The sequence below is a fragment of the Panthera uncia genome, chromosome D1 (assembly GCF_023721935.1).
Source record: "Panthera uncia isolate 11264 chromosome D1, Puncia_PCG_1.0, whole genome shotgun sequence".
NCBI lineage: Eukaryota > Metazoa > Chordata > Mammalia > Carnivora > Felidae > Panthera > Panthera uncia.
In genome coordinates this window covers 54,314,541-54,337,411 of record NC_064808.1, presented here as the reverse complement: position 1 = coordinate 54,337,411, position 22,871 = coordinate 54,314,541, and the positions used below count along the sequence as shown (strand labels likewise).

The following is a 22,871-nucleotide window of genomic DNA, read 5'->3' as shown; positions in this document are numbered from 1 at the left end:
GGCAGCTGCCTGGGGGGGATGTTTTGAGCCTCTCCCAGGGAACTCAGCATGTCCCCTTCCCCCACAGATGACTCTCTAGGCTATTCTTGGTGATCCGATCCACTTCTCCCCATCCCTGGGGCCCTTCCTCAGCCAGGCCAGGCCAGGCCACCTTCTCTCTCCTTCCAACTTTATGATTTCCCACTGATCCCCTGTGGTCAGTGGTCCAGCCCAGCCACCACAGTCATTATCACATTTAATTTTCACAAAAACCCTATAATGAACGTCATCATCATCATCCCCATTTTACAGGAGCATAAACTGAGCCACAGAGGGATTAAGTACTTGCTCACAGTCATATAGCTAAGAGGAAGAGCAGGCTTTGAACTTAAGCCATCTGGCTCCAATCTATTCTAACCATTTGTACCAGCACAGCTGGATGTAGGATCAAGTGTAAGCACTCAGGTTGACCACAAACACTCTGGATGAACTGGCCCTTGCTGACCCATCAGCATCAAGTCAAATTCTACTCACCTGTATCATACTCTGGTTGCATGATGCTCATGCCATAGTAATTCCTCCAACCCATCACACTCTTACACACCAGGCCTTGGCATATGCTGGTCTCTGCGAGGTGCATCATCCTGTCTTTATGCTTGGCAATTTCTGACTCATCCAATGTTTTTGATGGCCAAAGAAGTGGGAGCCTAAGCTGTGTAGCAGGCCAGGTAGGCTAGTGCCCGAGATGGGCCAAGCCTGGTTTCTGAAGGGCCTTGGATCTGCCAGGCTCAGAGCTCAGGCTTTCTCCTGCCAATGTCCGTTCACATTTCCTTTTATTCTGAGCTCTGGGGGAATCTTTCCAATTCTAACCTAAATTACCTGCCTGCTGCCTCCCCCTGTCCCTAGTCAGTGATGGAGCTGAGCCAGACAGCATTCCCATACTGGGATCATGGCTAGCTGCTAACTCCTACCCCCCTCAAAGGGCCTGTACCTTCCCAGGCAGCAGCAGTCAACAATCAGGGTCTTCCCACCATCCAAAAGGTCATCTTCCCCATCAGGTAGAGCCCAGCTCTACAGGCCCCTGTTGGGGGACATTGCCTGCTCATAGGAGCCCCAAGGTGGGGTGCTCCATCATCCTGGATACTTCTGGAAACATGGTCCCAACAGGGTTTGTTCCTTCCCCGGGGAGCTTGGCTGGGCTGAACTTCTGAGCCGGAGGAGGCTCCCTGAAGGGAGAGGCTTGTCCTGCTTGCAACCCCTATGCCAAGGCCCATCTGCCCCAAACAGAGGCAGCCTCTGCCTAAGTCCTAGGGGGCTCCATGGAAGTACATGGAGGGAGACGTGATCAAGAGGGCAGACATGCCCCCACCTTCACTTAAATCAACCAGGTGCCAAGCTGACCTGTCCTATAGAAGAAAGGTTTCCACTATTCCTAAGAGTTTGGAAATACTTCCCGGAGATGAACCCCAGACTTTCAAGTCTGGCCTTCTAGACTCCCCAGGACCCACCTGACTTCTCCACAAATCAGGAGCTTCCATGGCACCCTAGACACACCATTCCGTCACAGGCCTCTCTACCTTCCTGGTTCTCTCTGACTGAAAGGCCTGGCCTCGTTTCTGCCAGTCAGTCCTGCTGGTTCTTCAAGGCTCCAGCCACATTAGCCTCCCTGACCCTCACCCACCTTGGCCTCCTTCTGATCCTCAGTTCTCAGACAAGTCTCCCCACCTCTTCCTGGGGTAGGAACCTCTTTCTGTTTGTCCTATAGCCCACATGCTAACCCTGCCCATGTAGGTACCAGTGGGTGACAATGGAAATGAATTTTAAAGGTTACCCTGGGCTCTCCACACACATTACCCAGGCTGATTCCAGAGTTAATTACCAGGGCTAATTAGAAAAACCGGGGAAGCTGTGTAGTCAGCTCAGTTACTCCACCAGTGACAGTAAGCATGTGGGTCCTCCCCCTGGGAATAAGGTCCCACTCCAGGCAGAAAGTGGGCTGAGGCCCTCTCCCCATTCACCTGGTTCTGGCATCCACTGCACAACCCAGCTCACACGTTGGGCACTCAGGGGTTTCGGTGCAGAGAAGAATTGCTCCGTCTGCATCACTCCAGAGGGATAATGACTATTTACATTACTTGTTAAGCTGACATCTGGCTGCCCGTATCTACTCCAACTTTGCTGTCATCAAAGCTTGCTCCAGGGAACGTATGAGAGGTTCTCAGGCTGGGTCCTCACTGCTGATATCTGCATAAATGTCTTTGGGAATACAGAAGTCTGCTAGGAATTGAAAAGAAATGTGTGTGTGTGTGTGTGTGTGTGTGTGTGTGTGTGCGCGCGCGCGCGCGCGCGCACACATATGCCTACGTGTTGTGTACCCCTGCTTTGCCGATGCTGGGATAGGTGGGGGTCTACAGTCAACTCACCCCATGGCATGTGAATTGTTTGTGATCCTTCTAAACTGCAGGATCTGCCAGGATTCCTCTCTGCATTTCCACCCCAAGCTCAGGGTCCAACGCTGGGTGGTTCTTCTCCAGCACCCATGGCCCAGGCTTGGCCACATGGAAGGTGGCCCTATGACTCAGGGGAGGAGGTCACAGTGCTGCCTGAGGCCCAAGAGTTAAACTCATGGGACAGGGCTCAGGGCTAGGGGCCCAGAGGGAGACGGGGGTGGGGGGAGGCGGCCTGGGCTGGCTGCGGGTCCGGGCCTCTCTGGGCTCTTTGTCCAAATATGGAAGGTTTTTTTGTCTCCATTTGAGTCACGCCGGCCATGGCCCAAGAGATCTGCTTTCCAGATACTGCAGGCGGGACCGCGCCAGCACTGCCTGGCCTGCCCCTACCCACCCCTCCTTCCCCTGCCTGTTGCTCATCTCAGCGCCCTTCCAACCCAGAGCTTTCTCTACAAGCAGGGAGCCCAGCACCTACCTCAGCTGCACTCCAGCACCAAGAGAAAGGTCTCTGGGCAGGTGGTGGGAGGAAATACTCATTCCCTCTGCCTGCCCATCACCTCCTCTTGCACCCCAAGGGGCCCTCATATGCAAGTAAGCCATTCAACTAGTATTTACTGAGCAACCACTATGTGCTAGTTCCTGGGGCTAGGACTGTGTGCTGCAAATCCAGTCAGTGGGTTTCCTATGTGCAAAGAGGAATCTACTCTCTCCTCCCACATAGTCACCTTGGTGATGGCACCACTGCCCACCCAGGCAGTCCTGACAGCCAGGAGCCTGGGTGACGTTCATGGATCCTGGAACCTGATTGTCTGGGTTTCAACAACAATTCCCCACTTAGCTTCCCTAACCCAGGCAAAGTACTTTATCATGCTTTGCCTCAGGCTCATCTAGAAACAAGGATGATAGCACCTCCCCACAGGTAGTTGTGAGATTGAATGAGTGAATGCATGGAAAGTGCTCAGACCAGTGCCTGGCACACAGGAAGAGCTTGACAAGCTTTGCTACCACTACCTGTGACTCCTCAGCCATGAGTCGCGCCACATTCAGTCAAATACCGTGGGCTCGACCTCCTAAGACTTTCCATCCACTTCCTCCTTGATCTCCCTGCTAAATTAGTCAAAATTCACTCCTGCAGCATTGGAGTGAGGCCAGGCTAGCCTCCAGTACCACCATGTCTCTCCTTCTGAGCTCTGTGACCTGAGCTAGGAACCTCACCTTTGCTGGGCCTCAGTGTCTAGTTCCCCCCTCCCACCCCAACTCAGTACTGGCTTGGGACAGCACCCTTTGCCCATCTGCTGGCTCTCACCTGCCTGGATGCTCAGGCCTGTGATCCCTGGGGCAGAGCCAAAACAGGGCTGGATCTAGGGGGTGGGAAGAGCTCAGAGTAGCCTGGAAACTCCCCAAGGGCAGGGCCCAGCTCTTCTCCTCCTGCCTTCCCCACTCTCTCCATGACATTTATTTAATAAATGTGTTTTGATGCCCCGTGTGCCAGGAACAGGAGGGTTTGGCAAGAGTGGAGCCACCTGACCAGAACCATGCACTGGGTTACGGGATGAACCAGGGGCTCCACCCACATCTCTACACCCCAGAACCTTTGAGTTCTTTCGTTCGCCACCCCCACCCCGCCCCACCCAGAAGAAAGGGGTTGCAATATCTGTGAGTGGAGCCGGGGGTGGTTCCTGATACTTAGGCTGGGATGCCAAGAGGACACCTCCCTATTCAAGGCCCTCTTCTGAAGGCCTGGTCCTGGCCAGGGGCCTCTGTCTGGCTGGGTCAGAGGCAGGGAGATATAGAGAAGAGACACAGCCAGAAGGGGCGAGGCTGGGGGAGGAAGGCAGGGAGAAGGACAGAGAAGGGAGGAGAGAAGAAAGCCCAGAACTCCAGTAAGGGAAAGGCCTGATGTAAGAAGTGGACAAGGGAGGAGGTCCTCCACAGCCCAGGCCCTGGGTCCAGGTGAAGAGGTGGGGCAGGCAGGATAAGGGCTTGCCCCGCCCTCCTCCCTCCATCCCCCCCCCCCCCCCCCCATCTCCTCCTCTAGCCTTGGGGCCAGGCCCAGGACTATTTTTAGTGCGGGGCTGAATTTAGCTGTTCCCTCGGAAATTCCTCACCCGCCCCAGGCAACGCCCCCGCTGGCCTTGGGGAGAAGCCTGAAAGCTCTGGTCCAGGAGGAGGGGAAAAGAGACCCAGTAGCAGCAAGGAGCTAGAAGGGTACTTAGGCATCTGGTGAAGAAACTGAGGCTCAGATCAGGCCCCAAATCTGAGTTACTCCTCTCCCTACAGCCTGCCCTATTCTCCACGAAGGCCTCTAGGACTGCAGGGCCACAGAACAGCACTTGTCTTGGAGTCTGGTACAAATATCACAAGGATACTTTGTCTCTGACTGTAGGCCCCACTGTAAGCACTGCTAGCAAGATGGCCTGCCTGTCCACACACCAGTTGCTCTACTGCCAGCTCCCGAGAGCCTGCACAGTCCAGAGCTTTCCTGGACTCCACCACATCTAGGATTCCCACTTGACAGATGGGGAGACTGAGGCTGAGTGACTGGTCTTGGGTCATAGCTAGCAAGGCAGCACAGGCCTGCCCCTTCTCCCCATCCCCCCAAGCTCCCTACCCAGGCCACCCCCAGAAGGAGTGGGATTGGGGGTGTAGCCTGAAGCTCTGCTGTTCTCTGGTGACCCCACTGAGAAGCAGGCACTTCCGCTGCAGCAGGAGGGACTGAAGTTAGATAGGACGCCTATGGGGCACAGCGGCAAAGACCTGAGCTGGCTCAGAGCCCCCTTACCCTTCTACAAATGCAGAGGAATGGTCTGCTCTGCTCAGAGGACCCTGCATTCTGTTCCACTGCCACGTTCTCTAACTCAAATAAGGGAGATGGGCCCCACTACCCACCCCCCACCACCCCAGTTTCTAATAGGGCCCCTGAGCCTAAATTTAAATTGCCAGATTTTACCTCCAAATTATCTCCCTAGTCATCCTTTTCTCTCCATCCCTACATCACCTGTACCCCTTAGCTTGGGCTTCTCATCATCTGCTTTCTCCAGTCCATAACCAGAGGATGTTTTTTAATGTGTCCATCTGGCACTGCTCCTCCTTAGCTCCTAAGCTTTCATGGTTCCCCACTGCCCACAGGACAAAGCCCAGGTCATTTAACTTGGCACTAAAGGCCTTCAACCTGGCTCTTGTACACACAGCCTTTCCCTGTGTGCTCTGGTCAGAGACCTTTCTGCAGACATGTATCGAGGCTTCTTTTTCCTGCCTCATTTAGTCCAACTCCCTAAAATGCCAAGTGAGCCATGCCACCCTCCCCCTCAAGAATTCCCAGTGCCCCCTTACACCCAGCAATCCAAGTTTGGGGTTGGAACAGCAGTGAAGTGCACAGGGCAGATTGCTGCTCCTGGTCTACTATGGCTCAACCTTGGACAAGACCCCTCCCCTTGCTGGGCCTCAGTTTCCCATCGCCTCTGAATAATGCTAGGGTAAGGGATGGTTAGAAGACATCGCTGGTTTCTAAAGATCCTTCCAGGCAGACCTCCTGGCATTGAGGGCCCTGTCCCTATTCTTCTTCTTCCTGCCTCCTAGCCTACCAAGAAGTTGGACATCTCACCACTATGCCCCACACCAAGGAGACAGGGAGAGACAGAGGGGAACAGTGAAGAACCAGAAGTGAGACTTCAGTAACACAGGCAGCCAAGAAAGATGGAGTCAGTATGATTTTTGAGGGGCCGGGGGGGGGGTGCGGGGGGGAAGGGTCCCTTCCTGTCCTACCACCCCTTCCCTTCCACATCTGCTCCTTGACCTTCAGTGCCCTGTCCTGGGAAAGGACTGGATGTTTGTTCAAGGGGGCTCAGGGGGAGGGGTCTCAACAGTCCCAGAAGGCCAGACTGTGAGGCTGGCTGGCAGCCAGGACCACCCCCCCCCTCCTCCAAGCCCGCCTCCCTCCCTCCTGCTCCATGCTGCTCTGGGGCAGGGCCTGCTCACCCCCTGGGAACCAATAAACAGGAAACAGACACCAACCTGGTGCTTGCTCCCTCAGCCTGGCCCCCTCCAACACAGTTCCCCTACTGGCCCAGGACCTGCCCCGCCTCTCCTTGGCCCCAGAATCTCAGAACCAAGAAGTAACCATCTCAAATGTACAAACAAAATCAAGCTAAGAGGTATGGACTCCTGGAAAAAAACAGAATCCTTCATCCTGAAACCACAAGATTCTACACTCTTAACTGGCAATCTCAAAAGCACATGCCCTTAAAGTGGCCACAGTTCTGAGAGCTTCTAAATCTAGGGTCCTGGACTGACAGGGCAGGCAACTAAGGCTCAGAGCTGAGATACAATGACTTGTTAGTTTTCACCCAATGAGTGAGTTAGAGTCAACTCTGACATGTCAACCCTTATCAGTCCAACCCCAAAGCCCACCAGGCACATAGACCCTCAGACCCCCTGGCTTGGAAGGGCTGTGAACCCTGCTTCAGAGGCAGGTTCAAATGGGTCTGGGGCTCTGACCAGAGAGGGCTCTGGCTCTGTTAGGCCTCCCAGTTTGGGGCTGGTGGTAACAAAAGAAGAGGGGGAGCTGGATTCCACCCAAATGCCCAGCCCCTCTCTCTCTGCCCACCTGCCCCCTCCAAAGTCCCAGGCTACTGGGCCACTGACCCTACCCAGTCAGGACCCTACCTGCTCTCCTGTCCAGAGCTCTGTCCTCTGCTTCACGGCTGGAAAGAGATGCTGAGCATTCCGGAGTCAATGTCTATTAGAATCTTAGAATCCTAACATTTGAGCCTCTCAGTCATGAGGGAAGGAACTAACACTTCTTGAGCACCTACTATGTGTCAAGTCTTCTTAGCATGATTTCATTTAATCTCAACAATAATCCTTGGGGGAGTGAGGGGGCAATGCAGAGGAGTCTGTAAATGCTTGTCCTGGGTCTCAAAGCCAGCCTGGGGGATGAAAGGATCTGGGCAGTGCTCCCTACCCTCCACATACCATGTTCTGGGAAGCACCTCGGCCTCTCAGGCCATGAAGGAACCTGACAGATCCTCTGGTCCAACAGCACCAGGTCACCAATCCCCAACATGGAGCTCCTGGCACACGAGGTGAGGGAGCTCTTCCTCATCCAAGGTCACTTAGAGCAGCCTGACAGAGATGTAATTCCCACTCCCTCCCTAGACCCTTAACTTCCCTCTTTGCCTTGCCTCTAAATCCTCTGCTAACTGCCCTTCTTGGAAGCTGCTTCATCCCAATTTTTAGTCAGCAAGCTCAGGGCAAGCAACCCCTAAAAACCAAGCCCATCCATAAGTGACCCACTTTTGTCCCTCTCTCACCAGGCCAGTGCTCAGCCAACCTCTCGACCCCACCCACCTCAGGGGACTAGCACCCTTGTTGAAAAGCGTTGGTAAGCAGGGATGATGTCCCAGCTTTCCCTGTGTGTCCCTACTGTCCATTAAGGGTCTCAACAATTGACTGCAAAATGAATGAATGACAATTGACAAATGAACATCGGAAGAAATGAATGTACAATAGATGTAGTGGGCCTGTGTTCAGAGGCTCTGCCTCATGCCCAGCACCTAGGGGGGATTTGGTCTCAGGAACCAACAGCCTGGCCCCTCTGTCCACCTGTTGTGGGCAGAATAATGACTCCCAAAGATGTTCATGTCCTAATCCTTGGAACCTGTGAATATGTTACCTGTCATAGCAAAAGGGATTTTGCAGATGCGATTAAGGATTTTGAGATGAGGAAATTCTCCTGCATGATCTAAGTGGGCCGAAAGTAATCACCAGTGTCCTTATGAGAGTAAGGCAGGAGGTATAGAGTGAGAGAAAGATTTGAAGGTGTGATGCTTCTGGCTTTGAAGAAGGAGGAAGGGGCCACAAGACAAGAAATTCCAGCAGACACGATAAGCTGCAAAAGGCAAGGAAGTGGGTTTTCCCCTAAAGCTTCTAGAAGAAACACAGCCTTATTAACACCTTAATTTTTAGCCCAGTGAAACCCATTTCTTCTGACCTCCAGGACTGTAAGATAATATTTGTATCATTTTGAGCACTAAATGTGTAGTAATTTGCCACAGCAGCAACAGGAAACCAATATACCACCTGTCTGCCAGCCTAGACTGGAATCAGCTCATGTCTCTCTGACCTCAGGTGCCTGTGTAGATTCCGCACGCATTCTCTCCCTGCCTAGGGAGAGTCTCAGAGCCCAGGGACGGCCCCATGCCCTGGACCAACTTTTAAAATCCTGGCAGCAACAGCATCACCCCAGACTAAGCCCCCCAGTTTGCCACAAGTGTGGGGAGAGCCTCATCTGTGTGTGTGGCGGAGCCTGGAACGGCAGCTGGTGGCAAGGAAAAGGGCTTGGGGGCTGGACCTGGTGAGGCCCAGCCCCACTTAGCCTCAGTCTCCTCAGCAGCCTAATGGCACTTCAGTCTACAAACTGGGATCTACTGAGGAAAGCTATTGCCCCTGCCAACAGCCCTGTGGGGAGGTTTTATCCTTGTGCCCAAGAGCATGGAGGAATCTGTGGCTCTGGTGGGAAGGGACTTATTTAAGGCCACACACCAGGAAAATGGAGAGGCTAAGACCAGAATCCATCTCCTGACCCCTAGTGCAGCCTCTATGTGCTACCAAGTCATTCCTGGTGACCTCCCACAGCTACTGGAGGGGGAGGTCATAGATGCCCCTCTTGGAGCTCAGATACCCTGGCTGGGGCTCCAGGCCCCTGCATGTCATGGGCTGGGGCTCACTCACTGCCCAGGGCCCAGCAGCCTGGCAGTTTTCCTCTGCCTCAGTCCACCCCTGGAATGCCCCAGAGGCTTAGGGTGGAAGTGGGGGGAGAGGATCAACTCCCATGGCGGGGGCATTGGCTCCAATAGGCTCTTGCTTCCCAGGAGACCCAGAGCCCCTGTTTTAGGGCCTGCCAGCAAGGCGCCAGGCTGCCTGGGCACATTTCCCAATAAGTACGCCAGGGCTTCAAGCCTTTCTGGGAAACATGGGCTCCCCCTTCCCCCACCCTAACACAGCCATTCCAGCCAACTCTGCTCAGTGGGAACTCTGTGGGGCCAACGTATGGCCTGGGAGTCAGGATACCTGGGGCCAAATCCCATACTTGAGCCACAGGGCATTTAGGCAAACCTCTGTCCACTCTGGGCCTGCTTCTTCATCCATATATTGGGACCATGGCAATGCCCACCTAGCTGGAGGACCAGATGGGGTGGCATGAGCTCCCGGTCTCAGGAAAATGCAAGCTGGAGCTGATGGGTGTCATGGTGGCTGTAGAGGAGACACCAGTGGGATATGGCACTGTGGCTGTCCTCACTACGGCCCTGTGGTGGTTCCCCTCTCCTGTGTTTTGAACCAAGCCAATGTAGGTCTGCAGGGGGCAGTCAGTGCAGCCTACAGCCCCAGTACACCCTGGGGACTTTATCAACCTCACCCTCCCCACCCTAATCAACCCCTCACACACTGCCCAGCAATGGGTGCCACAGTAGCTCTGTGTTCACTTTGAACGCTGGGATCCAGTCCCTCACAAAACCCTTTGGGCTGCAGGAGAAACCCACTACCCCACCACCTCTGTCCCAGCCTAAGCCACCATCAGCTCTCACCCAGATATTCCAGTGGCCTCCTTACTGGCCTCCCTGCTTCCACCGTGGGCCCCGACAGAGCAGCCAGAGCAGACCTGTGAAAGCCTAAGTCGGATCAGGTCACTGCTCTACTCACAACCTTCCCAAAGTGCCTGTCCTGGCTCACTTCGAGTAAATGCTGAAGTCCTCCTATTGGCCTATGAGATCTACCTCAACCCTGACCCACTTCCACCCTCCCTGACCTCTCTGACCTCATCTCCTACTTTGCTCCATCCACACAGTCCTCTGGATAACTTCTCAAACACGCTTCTGCCTCAGGGCTTTTGCACTTGCTGTTCTTCTCTGCCCAGAATGTACTTTCCCTGAGATGGCTAGCTGGTCTGCCCAGAATGTTCTTTCCCTGAGACGGCTAGCTGGTTTGCTCTCTCACTTCCTCCAGGCCTCTGCTCAAATCTCACTTCCTGAGAGAGGCTTTCCCAGACTTCTTGATCTAAAATAGTACCCTCTCGGGGCGCCTGGGTGGCTCAGTCAGTTAAGCATCTGACTTCAGCTCAGGTCATGATCTCAGTCTGTGAGTTCGAGTCTCGCATCGTGCTGACAGCTCAGATCCTGGAGCCTGCTTCGGTTTCTGTGTCTCCCTCTCTCTCTGCCCCTCCCCTGCTCATGCTCTGTCTCTGTCTCAAAAATCAATAAAATATTTTTTTAAAAAATTGAAATAGTACCTTCTCCCTGTCATTCTCTGCTCCCTTAACCTACTTTATTTTGCTCCCCAGCCCCTAGTGAGGTCTCCTCACTAGTCTGGAAGCTCCATGAGGCCAGGATTTTGTTTTGTTTCTACTGTGTCCTCAGGGCCCCGGAGGGTGCCTGGTATGTCTAGGAGCTCAGTAAGTATTTGTTAAAGGGATGAATGCATTGCTCTATCATGGGTCACCCAAGTCTCTGATAGAAACTCCTACCACACACAACCTGTCATGTCTTTCCTGTCTCCTAGACTTTGCTCATCACTGTGCCCTTCTCCTCCTAGAACCCCTCCCTCTCTTCTCTGGCTATACAGATTCTTCCAGTTTTCAAGGCCAGGCTCCAGGCATAGCCACCTCTAAGAAGTCTCCCCTGCCAGCCCCCAGACCAGTTCTTCAACATCCTTCAGTCCCTTAAGTCTGCTTTTAGATTCTGAATGGTCTGAGTGTCTGGTTCCCCAGGACTGGGGGTGCCTCCACCCCATCGTGGGGCAGCATGTATAGCCTGAGATCACAGATGGAAAGGAATGAAGCAGGAAGGGCAAGTCCCTACACTGGGAGGGTGCTGGGGACAGAGCCTCCCAAACCCAGCTGGTCCTGGAAATGTGGGGCTGAAAAATGTCAGACTCAACCCTGGTCCATCCCCCAACTCTTCCATTCTTAGTGGGGGACCCATTCCTGGACTGTACTCCCTCCGATAGTCCAGGGCCCTTAGGAAGGAGTCGGCCGGGCGGTGGGGGGGGGGGGGGAGTGGGGGGGGGGAGAGGGGGGAATAAACAGAAGAAAGGGACCGCCCTCTGCCTGCCCTCCCCATCCCACTCTCCTCTGGGTGACAAGACATTTAATTATAGATATTTGGTATCGCTCAGAACTCCAAATGTCCTAATTGCCTCCCCTCCCAGAACCAGTTTCCATGGAAAAATCACAGCAAAGAGCCAAGGAGGGAAAAGAGAGAACTCCCACCCCCATGGGTTCCCTGCCAAGGGGACACAGAGAGAAGGAAGGTGATGAAGGGCTGCAGCCGGGCAAGTCAGACAAGCCGGGGTGGGGTGGCGGGGGAGGCATGTCTGTTGGGGCAGGGGTTTGGTGCTTGGGCCCAGCTGTGGCTTGCCTTGCCATGTGACCTTAGACCCAGTGTTCTCAGAACTGAGTCTCAAAGTTCGTTCCACTCCACCTCCAGGTCCCAGTGAATTAAATAACCACCGGGAAGGTGTTCAGGCTATTAGGGTTATGCAGGTGACACGCCCCAGGTACCCCCTGACTGTACGCCCCTTACTCAGATGGCAGGCCAGTCCCACCAAGAAACAGGGATCCCTTTGGCTCCTTCACCTCTAAGACACTGACATTCTAGGACTCGGTGGGAATCTAACAGTCTGCAATTCAAAGAATCCAGCACTGGAAGATTCTCACAGTTTCCACATCTGAAGAATGAAACATTCCGAGTATCTGGCATATAGTAAGCACTTAATAAATGTTAGCCACTGTTAACTGCTAGTCTAGTATGCTAAGATTCTGTGAGTCAATCCATCTAGGATTCTGAGACACAAGTCGTTTCCTGTTTCTGGGCTATAGTTGTCACATTTGTCAAATGTGTTCAGGTATCAGTACCTGAGGGCAGAAAGTTGGGCTACAAGACTCAGTACTTGAAGGCCAGGGTAGGGGAAGCACTGGAGTGAAGAGTCTGATCATCCAGGCCATTGTGGGTGTAAGTGGAAATGACAAGGGGTGTGGCAGGGCAGGGCACGGAGGCTCCAACAGCTCTGCCTGCTCCCAGCAGATACGCAAGCAGGTGTTCAGAGAACAAAATGACCACGAGTTATTCCTCATTCCCTGGGCTCCTAGGCTCTCACAGCTGTTGCACAGAGCTTTCTTTCTCTTCCAGCAACACTCCAACACTTCCTGTTTCCCTTGACCACTCTGCAGGCTGTCTTCCCTACAGAGCTTCGAGACCACGCAGTCTAACATCCCACTGTACAGATGGGAAAATCGAGGCCAAGATGACTGTCCACGTCTCAGAGCAAGTTAGAGGCTGAGCCAGGCCTGGTACCCAGGCCACCTGCTCCCAATAGGGATACGCCATGCAGAGGGCAAATAGAGACTCTGGGCTGGGAGAGACCTGAGTTTGAGGGACTCCTCAAAGCCTGGGTTGGGTCAGGGGCCACCTCTGCCCCCCAGGGACTCTCCTATTAGCCCCTGGCTGGGTTCAGCCTAGTTTCTGCCTCATCAGCAAAGTGTGAAAGCCTCTTCTCTTCCCTTCTTATTCTGGAGCTCACACCACACCATCCCCACCCACAGCCCAGGGAGCGTGACTGGAGCCCCAGGCCTGAAACAAGGGAACATTGTCTCCTCCGTGGAGGCCAGTAGGAGGGGGTGAACAGCTGCTCCCCATCTTCCTGGAGGCAGAAGGAAGGGGATAGCAGAAGGGATTGAGGCTAGCAGATAGGAGAACCTCCAGGCTTTATGAAGAGGTTGGGGAATTAGGGGATGGTGAATCTCTTTTGAACCAAATTCAAGTCTACCAGGTTATACTGAGGCTCAGAGTGCCCAGCCCTGTGCTCAAAAACCAGTAGGGGGCAGGGAGGAAGGGCCAGGCTGGTCACTGAGAAGAGCTGCGGGCATGGCAGAGGGGGGAGTGGGGCCTGTTTTTTCCCTCTCTCCTGCCCCCAGGGAGGAAGTGATCACACCAGCCACTCACCGTATAATAGCCTGCCAGAAACCATTACCCTCATTGCCCCCATTTTACAGAAGGGGAAAGTGAGGTATAGAGCAGGGGTGTGACTGATCCTAGCCCACATGGGATCTGGAGCCTAGGCTCAAACTCTGCTCTTCCAAAGACAGTCTCACTCATTCTCTCCTCTACAAGGCAAGAGGGGACATCAAGCTGGGTGTACAAAAGTGGGAGGGCTAGAGTAGGTGAAGCTTTGGAGGCCCGAGAGAGGCTCTGTGTTGGACAGGGAGAAGCCTGTGTTATGGACAGACATGGTGGTGGAGGGGGCTAAGCTTCTTGCCGAAGTTGGGTGGGACAGGCAAACAATATGAAGGAAGGCAGGCCAAAAGCCACCTGTTCTGCAAAAACTCTCACCTCCTCTCTGGGTCTTAATGCTTCTTCTCAGGAGCATCTCCCCCCCCCCCCCCCCCCCCCGTTTCCCTGGGGCCCTTGGTTCATTTCTGCCTTCTTCCCTAATTTAGCCTTCAAGGCTCCCAGAGGAGATAATTATATGGGAAAGGCAGCTGGGGAAGGGGCCTGGGCAGGAGCTGCCCTTGCTCATGCCCTCCCCCACCCCTATGTTCCAAAGACAGCTGGCTCTGAAATTAGGGGCATCAGAGCTGTCCTACCAGGCTCCCTTTTCCCCACTCCCTGCCTGCTGGCTCTCTCTGTGGTCTCTGTGAGAGACACCAGAGCCAGGACCAGGGGGAAACAGAGACAAGGAAAGAGAAACAAAGAAAGAGTTCAGAGGGGCCGTGAGAGTGCTGGGAACTGGGAGTGACCAAATTAGTCCAGGGTTTAGGGTTTCCAGGCTCTTCACACAGGCCCACAACACAGTGGGAATGCAGGCCATGGTTGAAATAACCCTGAGCCATCCCCACACTAGGCCCAGAACCCAACACCCAGAATCTAGCTTCTAAGTCAGATGCCAGGGCATCATGACACCTAGAACTTATCTAAACCCACAGCCAAAACTCCAGGGACATCTGAAGGCAGAAGGAGAGCCCTCAGAAAGATTGAGTCCCCAGGGCTTGGGGTCTGGCAGAGGAAGGGGGAAGCATTTCAGTCACCAGAAAGGGGGTGGGGTGGGAGAGATGAGAGCTGGCAGGATGGTGGAACAGTGCTTCCACCCTGACCCAGAGAGGCAGCCCTGCCTGTGGGGGCTGAAACCACTCCCAAACTCTCTCAAGGCCCCTGTCTGCAGAGCTTCAGCAGCCTTTTCTCTGTCCCTGCCCTCCCCTACAAGCCCCCACTCTAATCAGAAGAGGTTCTGGCAGACCACAGGCACCAAGAGGGCCTCAACTCCAACCTATGAACTGTCAAATTTGTGCAGCACCAGCTGGATGGAGGCAAGTAGCACCTTGTCCACAATCCGTGATTTTACAGATGGAGAGGTTGAGTCACAGAGAAAGGCCAGGGCCACCAGTGTACTTTATGGAATCTTCTTTGCTCCTCCATCAGTAATGCCTGTACCTCTCCAATTCTCCCAGGCCCAGGAACAAACCCACATTTTGATCTGCCACAGAAGAACCACATGAGGAAGTACAGACCTATGTCAGCTGTGGGCCCCAAACCCTAACATCCTAGAAAGGGGCTGGCCGATAGGGCAGTAAGACTCAGGAAAGACTCTCACACCTCCTTGGGTATTTGTAAAAAAGAATCAGACAGGAATCTCTAAAACCAATCCCTGAGAAATAGCTAAGGACTAGATGAAACCTTTTGTAATTATCACCAAGAATACCTCGAAGCAGACAAGAACTTTTGACATCAGCACCCGCACAAGCCTTTGGGGCCTGAGTAGACAGGAGCCCTGTGTCATTAACATTCTTAAAACTATCTGGGCACTTCCAGGACCAGAGAAGCCCCCTTAGACCTGGGCACCTACCTAATGAGCACACTCAGAAGGCTCCTGTGTGAGTCAGTGTGTATGGCCCTTCTCTGGCCCCACCCCTAAAGCCCCCCACGAAGGACTCACCACCTGTGGCTTGCTGCAGCACTTGCTGGCTGGGACAGGCTCATCTGGAGCCCTGGCTGCCTCAGGGGACTTGGCCTCAGCAGAGGGCGGTACAACAGGGGTCAAGCAAGGCATATCCACCGGTACTGGGGCAGGAACCTCACCAGGGTGGAGGGTCAGCATATACTGCTTAGTGACATCCTCGAGTGATGGTGCCTGCAATGTGGAGTGGGCTCTGGCAGGGAAGCCCATGGGCTCTGGCACAGCCACAGGGGGGCCAACGGAAGTCGGTGGCTCAGGTACCACAATAGGTGTGAAGGTGGCGGGCACACTCGCGTGGCGAACGTGTTTGGAGGACAGTCGGGCCCGAGACAGGCTGTTAGTCTGGTCCTCATTGCCTTCCTCTCTCTGTAGTTCCTGATGACTGCTCCGGGCTGGGCGTTTCTTGGAACCACGTCGGATGAGCCGTGGGGACAGAACATCAGCCAGTTTAGGGTCAAGGTGGAAGTCACGGTGGGCAGTGGAGGAGGCAGGTGGGGTCTTGAGTAGGGCCCTTTCAGACTGCGCCCGGCCCCTGGCAGGACTGGGCTCTTCTGGTTCTGCCTGCCGCTCTGCAAGAATGGGCTCACTGCTAGACGGAGGCAGCATGGGTTCAACTTCTCGGATGGGCTCCCCTCCAGGGCCCTCAAATCCAGGCCCAGCCAGCTCCCCACGGCGGCTGGGGTCACTCAGAGATTTCTTCTTGGGGGCTTTGCCAGCAACCCTGTCATCTGCCACACACCCCAAGGCACCAGGCCCCTGAACAATACTCTGAATAACTTCCTGGTAACCCTTGCTCTCTTCACTGCCCACAGACCAGTCACTGTGGCCACTGGTCAAGCCCTCATCCACAGGTGGGGTCGCTGGAAGTCCTGTCTTGGGGCTCAGTGAGCCCAAAAGGTTGCTATCCACGGAGAACCCAGAGGGCTCCTCAGAGGTGGCAGCCCGGTGGCGCTGTGGAATTGGGTCACTCAGAGACCTGTAGGCCTCCCCGGCCTCTCCATTGCTCAGTTCAGTCCCACCAGGGCCTGAAGGTGGGATTTTCCGTCTCCGGCGGAGGGCACCTGGTGTGGGAGGGGTATCAGGGGACACTAGGGCCCACCCTCCCAGACTATCTTCAGCCCCAGGGCCATGGTGGTTGGTCTGGGCTGAGGATGAAGAAAGGGGTCGCCACAGCCCTGTGGTACCCAGGCTGCAAAAAGCTGAAACAGGAGGCTCAGGGTCTGCCCCAATGCCCTCATCTGTCAGGCTAGACTCAGGGCCAGAGAGCTCCTCCTGGGACCGCTGCCCTTGGGTCATGTCTCCCGCCCAGTCAGGGCTTCCAGGGGGGATATCACTTCCATCATCCTGCTGGGCACCCATTCGCTGGATCTTCTCAAAAACCTGACGGGCCTCTTGCACATACTGATCTTGGACAACCAGGGGCAGTGGGTCCTCCTCGGCACTTGGGCCTGCCAGCAGGAGCTCCGAGGAGCTGGGCTTCAGGGCACTGGTGCGGGATAGGCGGCGGGCCACAGGCTTCTCAGAGCAGGTAAAAGACTTTGCCCTCCGCAGAGTGGCCGTCAAGTCTTTGAGTGTGGGCCGGGTGCCAGGTGACGCTGCGGATGGGCCAGGCATGGGCCCAAGTTGTCCGCAGGGGCCACTTGCTGCTGGTGAGTCTCTGCCATCCAAGGGGCTGCTCCCAAGATCATTGGGGCGCCCACCGGGTTTTCGGACCCTCAGCTCTGAAAGGTCGGAGCGAAGGAAACTAAGCAGCGTCAGGGTCTCGGAGGCGATATCTGGATTCGACAGGGACTTCCGCTGCCGACTCTTGTCCAACTCCAATCCTCCATCTCGCAATGCCCTCGTGGTGCCCACAGGTCCCTTGGTGCGGGTTCGAGGCTGGGGCCTTAGGAGGAGACCTTCTCCAGCTCCAAAGCTAGGCGAGCGATACATGCCCCAGCCCCCAGAACCCCGACTAGCCCATGGGTCCTCATCCTTGAGGGTCTCCGTGCTGGAATAACGGCTGCTACCACGGGAGCCTGCTGGGCTGGCTAGGTATGCGGGAAAGCTCACCTTGGCCACGCGGAAAGCTCCCCCCACAGTGTCAGACATGGGCCGGAGTCCCTCCTGAGGACCTGGTACACAGGGAGGCGAGCCAGTACCCCACTCCAGGGGTCCTTCTTCACTAGGGGCTCTTGGAGATTTGGAGGGCTCAGGACTCCTGGCTCCCCCTGCTGAGTCCATGCTGCCAAGATTTAACCCATAACTGTGTGGCCTACAGTCCTTATCCAAGAAGGAGCTTCCAGGCCTGGGTCCCGGCCTCCCTTCCCAGCGGTGGCCACCCTCACCGTCTTGGTCCTCCTCACTGCCCGAGGAGTGGCCTCCGTGGTAGGCCGGACTCTGAGCCCCGGGCGGCGGCGGCGGCGGGACCTCCTCTTCCTCCTCGCTGGAGCTGGCAGCCCGGCTGCGGCTGACAGGATAGGAGGAGGCGATGGAGGAGGAGCAGGAGCAGGAGGCCCGGGCCCCGGCCTGCGGTTGGGAGAAGCTATGCCAAGAATGTAAACCATCCGCCGGACGCTGCGCCCGCTCCTGTTGCTGCTGCTGCTGCTGCTGCTGCTGCCGCTGCCTCCTCCCCTCGGTCCCTGGGCCGGGCAGCGGCCGCGCGGAACGCAGGCCAGCCAGGGGGAAGCACGTCCGAGGAGGTGGCGTCGGTGGCTGCCGGGGCTCCCGAGCCGGAGGCTCCCACACGGCACCGTCGGGGCTGGGCGTTCCCGAGGCCTCAGAGTCAGCACTGGGCCGCCTGGAGCCAGGGCCTCCGAAGAGCTTGCGCATCTCGGTGACGCTGGGCCAGGCCCCGCGCGCGGCACCCTCCGCCGCTTCTTCCGCAGCCCCGGGGGAGACGCCCCCGTCTCGGGCCCCTGAGTGGTCGTCGTCCAGGCGCGGCGCGTCGAAGCGCCGGGAGAGCTGGCGCACGGACGGCGAGAGGCTGCGGAGCGGGCGCGGCTGCGCGGGGGCGGCCGGGGGCCCCGACGCCAGTTTGGACACGCGCCGGGAGGGCTGGCCCGGGACGGTCGCGGCCGGCCGGCACGAGGCGCGGCGCCGCAGCCCGGGGGTGTCCGTGGCCTCCTCCCTCGGTCCGGGCCCGCCGCTCCAGCGTTCGAGCAGCTTGAACGAGACGCTGCGATAGAGCGGGGGCCGGGGCGCCCCGTCCGCCATGGTGGCAGCACTCACTCTGGGGGGGCTGGCCTCGGGGAGCCGTGGCCAACCCCCCCCCCCACGCCCTCGCCGCGAAAGGAGCGCAGCAGCCGGGGTCCGAAGGCCTGGGTTCTGCAGCAGCAGTGTGAGGGGGTTTGCGGGGAGAGGGCGCAGAGACCCAAGCAGAGGTTTATCTGCTGCGGCTCAAGTTTCTGAGGCCGCGGGCGGCATCTGCTCCATCCAGCGCGGTCCCTCCCGCCTCAGCGCCGACCCCCAGGACCGGCCCCCTCCTCGGCCGGTGCGATTCGGAGCATCGCGGCCCGGCCCGGTCCGGGCAGGATCCCAGTGCTCTGCTCCTCGGCTCCGTGCCCGCCAGCCGGCCTGCCTGCCTCCCCTCGCGCTCCCGCTCCGGCTCCCGCTCCCTCCCTCTTGGCTGCTAGCTCCTCGCTCCCTTTTGTTGCAAATAAACTTTGTGGCTGAGGAAAGGGGGCGGGAGGCGGGGCCTCGCGCCCAAAAGAGGGGGTGGGCTCCGGTCGCGCGCGAGGCTGGGAATCGGGAGTTAGGGGGGAGGGAATCGGGGAGGAGCTGAAAGAGAAGACTGCTTGAGCACTTGCAGACCGAAGTAACCCTCTAGAGGAGCCCCTCTGGAACCCAGCAGGCCGAACTGCCCCGCCAAGGACTCCCTCCGGCACGCGAAAGCTCTCAGTGTGGTCAGATCCTCTGACATACAGCCGGGGCTGCGCCCCCATTGCGGTTCAGACGCTTTTGTGTGGTAACATCTTCTGCTCAAAGAAACCCCAACATGGCAACTTCCGACCTATAAACTGGTACACACCGACATTCAGGTACACCCAGAAACTCTTCCAGGTGGAAGGGGGCGGGACTCGCCGCCAGGGGGAGCAGTAGGCGCCACAGGAGACCTGGGCGCTAGCCGCTGCCCGCCCCCCCCCCCACCCCCCCCCCGGCCCCGCCCCCCCCCGGGCCCTTCTCTGTGAATCCCACTCTCCCAGAGAGCCCGTCCAGCCTCCCTTGCCCCCAAACGCCCCGCCCCTCTTACCTCTGCTGCCAGTCCAGCTCTGACCCTCCCACGCCGCTCCAGGTGCCCCACCCTCTGTGGCCACGCCCCCATCCCCCTCACGTTTCCAGCTGCCCACCCCTAGGCACGGCCCTCCACCTGCCCCCGCCGTCTCAGAGGCCCGTCCTCGCTGCTCCGCCCTGTGCCCCGCCCCCTCCTCTTGAGCTCCGTGATACGTGGCTCTTACGCCCTCTACCGGTCGGATTCTCCCTCCCCCCCCCCCCAACAAAGTACAGGACAGGTAAAGGTAAAGCGGTACCCATCACCAAAAATGGGAGTTTGGAAGACTTCATTTCCTTTACTTCTTTTCAGTCCTTTCCTAATCCCTTCAGCCGTTTCAAACCTAGTCCCTTCGCAAAGTCCCTTCTGCTTCACACGCAAAAGGAGTTTCAACGGAAACGCCCTTGACTTGCCACTGCCAAACGAACACGACTACCTGTGGCCCTCCGCCCTCCTAACAGAGGGTGTGGGTCGCCTCTCCTGCTTCAAGCTGATCCAACCCTTGAGCTCCCCTTCCACCTCCGCCCTTGTCCGGCAAGTCTCTCATTGTACTGGGTACTGGGGTCTTCCCCACCCCCGCCTGCTTCTGCTATGTGCCGTTCATCCTCAGGGCCCAGTTTAAAATGCAAGGAAGCTCCTCAACATTTGAATGAACAAATGAGAGTTTATTTGTTCATAAACAATAACGGGTTATTGTTGGATGTATGGGTAATATTATTTCATTCTTTTTTTTTTAATTTTTTTTTTAACGTTTATTTTTGAGACAGAGAGAGACACAGCATGAACGGGGGAGGGGCAGAGAGAGAGGGAGACACAGAATCGGAAGCAAGCTCCAGGCTCCGAGCCATCAGCCCAGAGCCCGACGGGGGAGGGGGGGGGGGCTCGAACTCGCGGACCGCGAGATCGTGACCTGAGCTGAAGTCGGACGCTTAACCGACTGAGCCACCCAGGCGCCCCTATTTCATTCTTTTTATTTAATCCTCGAACCACCCTGGAGGGAGAAAATATTTCCTCTCTATTGGTCATGAAGGAGATGTAATTTTGACCACTGTCAAAGTCAGGAAATGGCAGTGCCTGGTATGACTCAAATTCAGATTTGAGGAGCTTTAAATGCCATGGTCCTCCAGTCTTCACCGGTCCCAGATCCCTGATAAAGAGGAGGGTTCTCTCTCCTTGAGCCCCCAGCAGTCTCTTCCTCCTTCTTGGGCCTGGGCTCACCTGCCCCAGGAACAGAGGATAGTCTGGTCTGACTCATGCTCTCCTCAGCAAAAGAGGGCTGGGTCTGACTAGGCTGGCAGGCCCTGGAAGCAGGAGGCCCTGGCCCAGATGAGAGGTGCAAGGAGGGGCATAGAGCAGGATGGCAGTCAGGGATTGACTCGGTTGAGGGAAATCTCTGTAGGGAGGATGCTCTTCCTCTTTGAGTTGAGACTAGCCTCCTATAAGTTCCTCACCTCAGCCTTGTCTCAGCTCTGCCTCAAAAGGACCTCTGTCCTTCACTGGGGAATTGATGGCAAGGAAGAGAATCCTGCCTGGCCTAGTGCCTCTCTACCCTTGCCTTGCTGTGTGACTTTGGATATATGCTTACACTTTTCTGGGCCTCAGCTGCCTCATCTGAAAAGTGAGGAGTGGGTCTAGAGTTCCCCAAGAGTGCCTCTCTGACTCTATTTGAAGTCAAATTCTTGTTTCCTCTGAAATACTTTTCTACTCTTTGGGGAAAGTTTTGTTATGGTGGGGGAGACCCTCATCCTGACAGACACTGCTCTCTTCCAAAAACAATGGTCCCTACCATCTGAAATTTGTACTTTGCCAAACTTTTTCACATCCTGTCATATTTTGTCTTCACATCACTTCTGGAATAGAAGTTTATATTCCCATATCACAGATGGGCAAACTGATGGAGAGATGCAGAGACTCAGGTCACCTCAGCATCCTGAAGCTTGGCCTTGAGGTAGGCTGACTGAGGCCTTTGGATCAGGAATCCCCTTGGTGAGGGGTGAGGAGGGTGTTTAAGGATCTAGGCTGGGCCACCACCCAGTGGCACACTCACCCAGTCAGAGAGTGGCTTGGCTGCTTCCAGCACCTCACGAATCCTCCTAGCCTCAGTACCTTCTGATTCATGATGAGACAAAGTCATCTTCCAGGTACAGAGGGTGCCTGGGTGTTTTTAGCCCTTCAAAGACTCATCTAGGAGGTTGCTGGGAACACTGGGCACCAGGGTGGAGAGGGGAACATTTCTGGGAGTCTAGAGCTGGGCCCAATGCAGGCACCCTCACAAATGTGCCAGATGACCCTCAGCAGGTCACTCCCTTCCTCTGGGCCTCAAGCCCCTCACCTATGAAAGGAGAATGAAAACATTAACCCATCTACCCATAAATCATGGTGCCCAGCAAGATCAGGGCTATAAAACCCTTGAAGAAATCAAGATAGGAAGGTTGTGATGGTCACAGTCATGGCCAGTGATGGCCCTTGGGTACTTAAGAGGGAGAAAGATAAGGAGTGAGAGGACCTCAAGAAGAAATGCCCTCCAGGGGCCACCTGGGTGGCTCAGTTGGTTAAGCGTCTGCCTTAGGCTCAGGCCATGATCTCACTGTTCATGGGTTCGAGCCCCATATTGGGCTCTCTGCTGTCGCTGTGGAGCCTGCTTTTGATCCTCTGTCTCCCTCTCTCTCCTTTCCCTTTCCCCCACTCCCCTGTTCGTCTCTCTCTCTGTGTCTTTTTCAAAAATAAACATAAAAAAAAAAAAAGAGAGAGAGAGAGAAAGAAAGAAAAAGAAGAAGCAATAACCTCCAGGAAGGAACTGTCTTAGGGGGAATCTGACTCCTGAGTCCATTCCCAAGTCAACTAGAAATGACCTGAGATTGTCCCCTTTCCTGTATAATTAGACCTCAAGTAGACAGTATTGGATTATTTATAACCTTTAGTTCATGACACATTCTCACCACTTCTTTAATTGGCTCCCACCACAAAACAACTAGGACCTCAATAATGTCCTACATCTCATCATATAGGTTCCCTACCACCCATTCTCCTGCTGTCGTACCACGCCGAATAATAACCATTACCTTCTGTGTTCAGCATTCCTTTGCTTTCCTTTTTGTGTAGTTTTGTTGCATCTGTGCATTCCTTCAAAGTATATATTTTCATTTTAGTTGTTACAAAAGGGCATCTTGCTCTGTGTAATTTTTTGAGAT

The 22,871-nt window shown here is 55.6% G+C and overlaps 1 protein-coding gene across 1 annotated transcript in view; it reads right to left on the bottom strand.

The window, feature by feature from the left end:
• ARHGEF17 (Rho guanine nucleotide exchange factor 17) overlaps nucleotides 1-19,341 on the bottom strand; it is a 61,514-nt gene extending 42,173 nt beyond the window's left edge. The window contains exon 1 of the mRNA XM_049619289.1: nucleotides 15,411-19,341. Coding sequence (XP_049475246.1) covers nucleotides 15,411-18,626 — 3,216 coding nt within the window. The 5' untranslated portion in view covers nucleotides 18,627-19,341. The remainder of the gene's footprint in view (nucleotides 1-15,410) is intronic.
• Nucleotides 19,342-22,871: the final 3,530 nt, after the last annotated feature.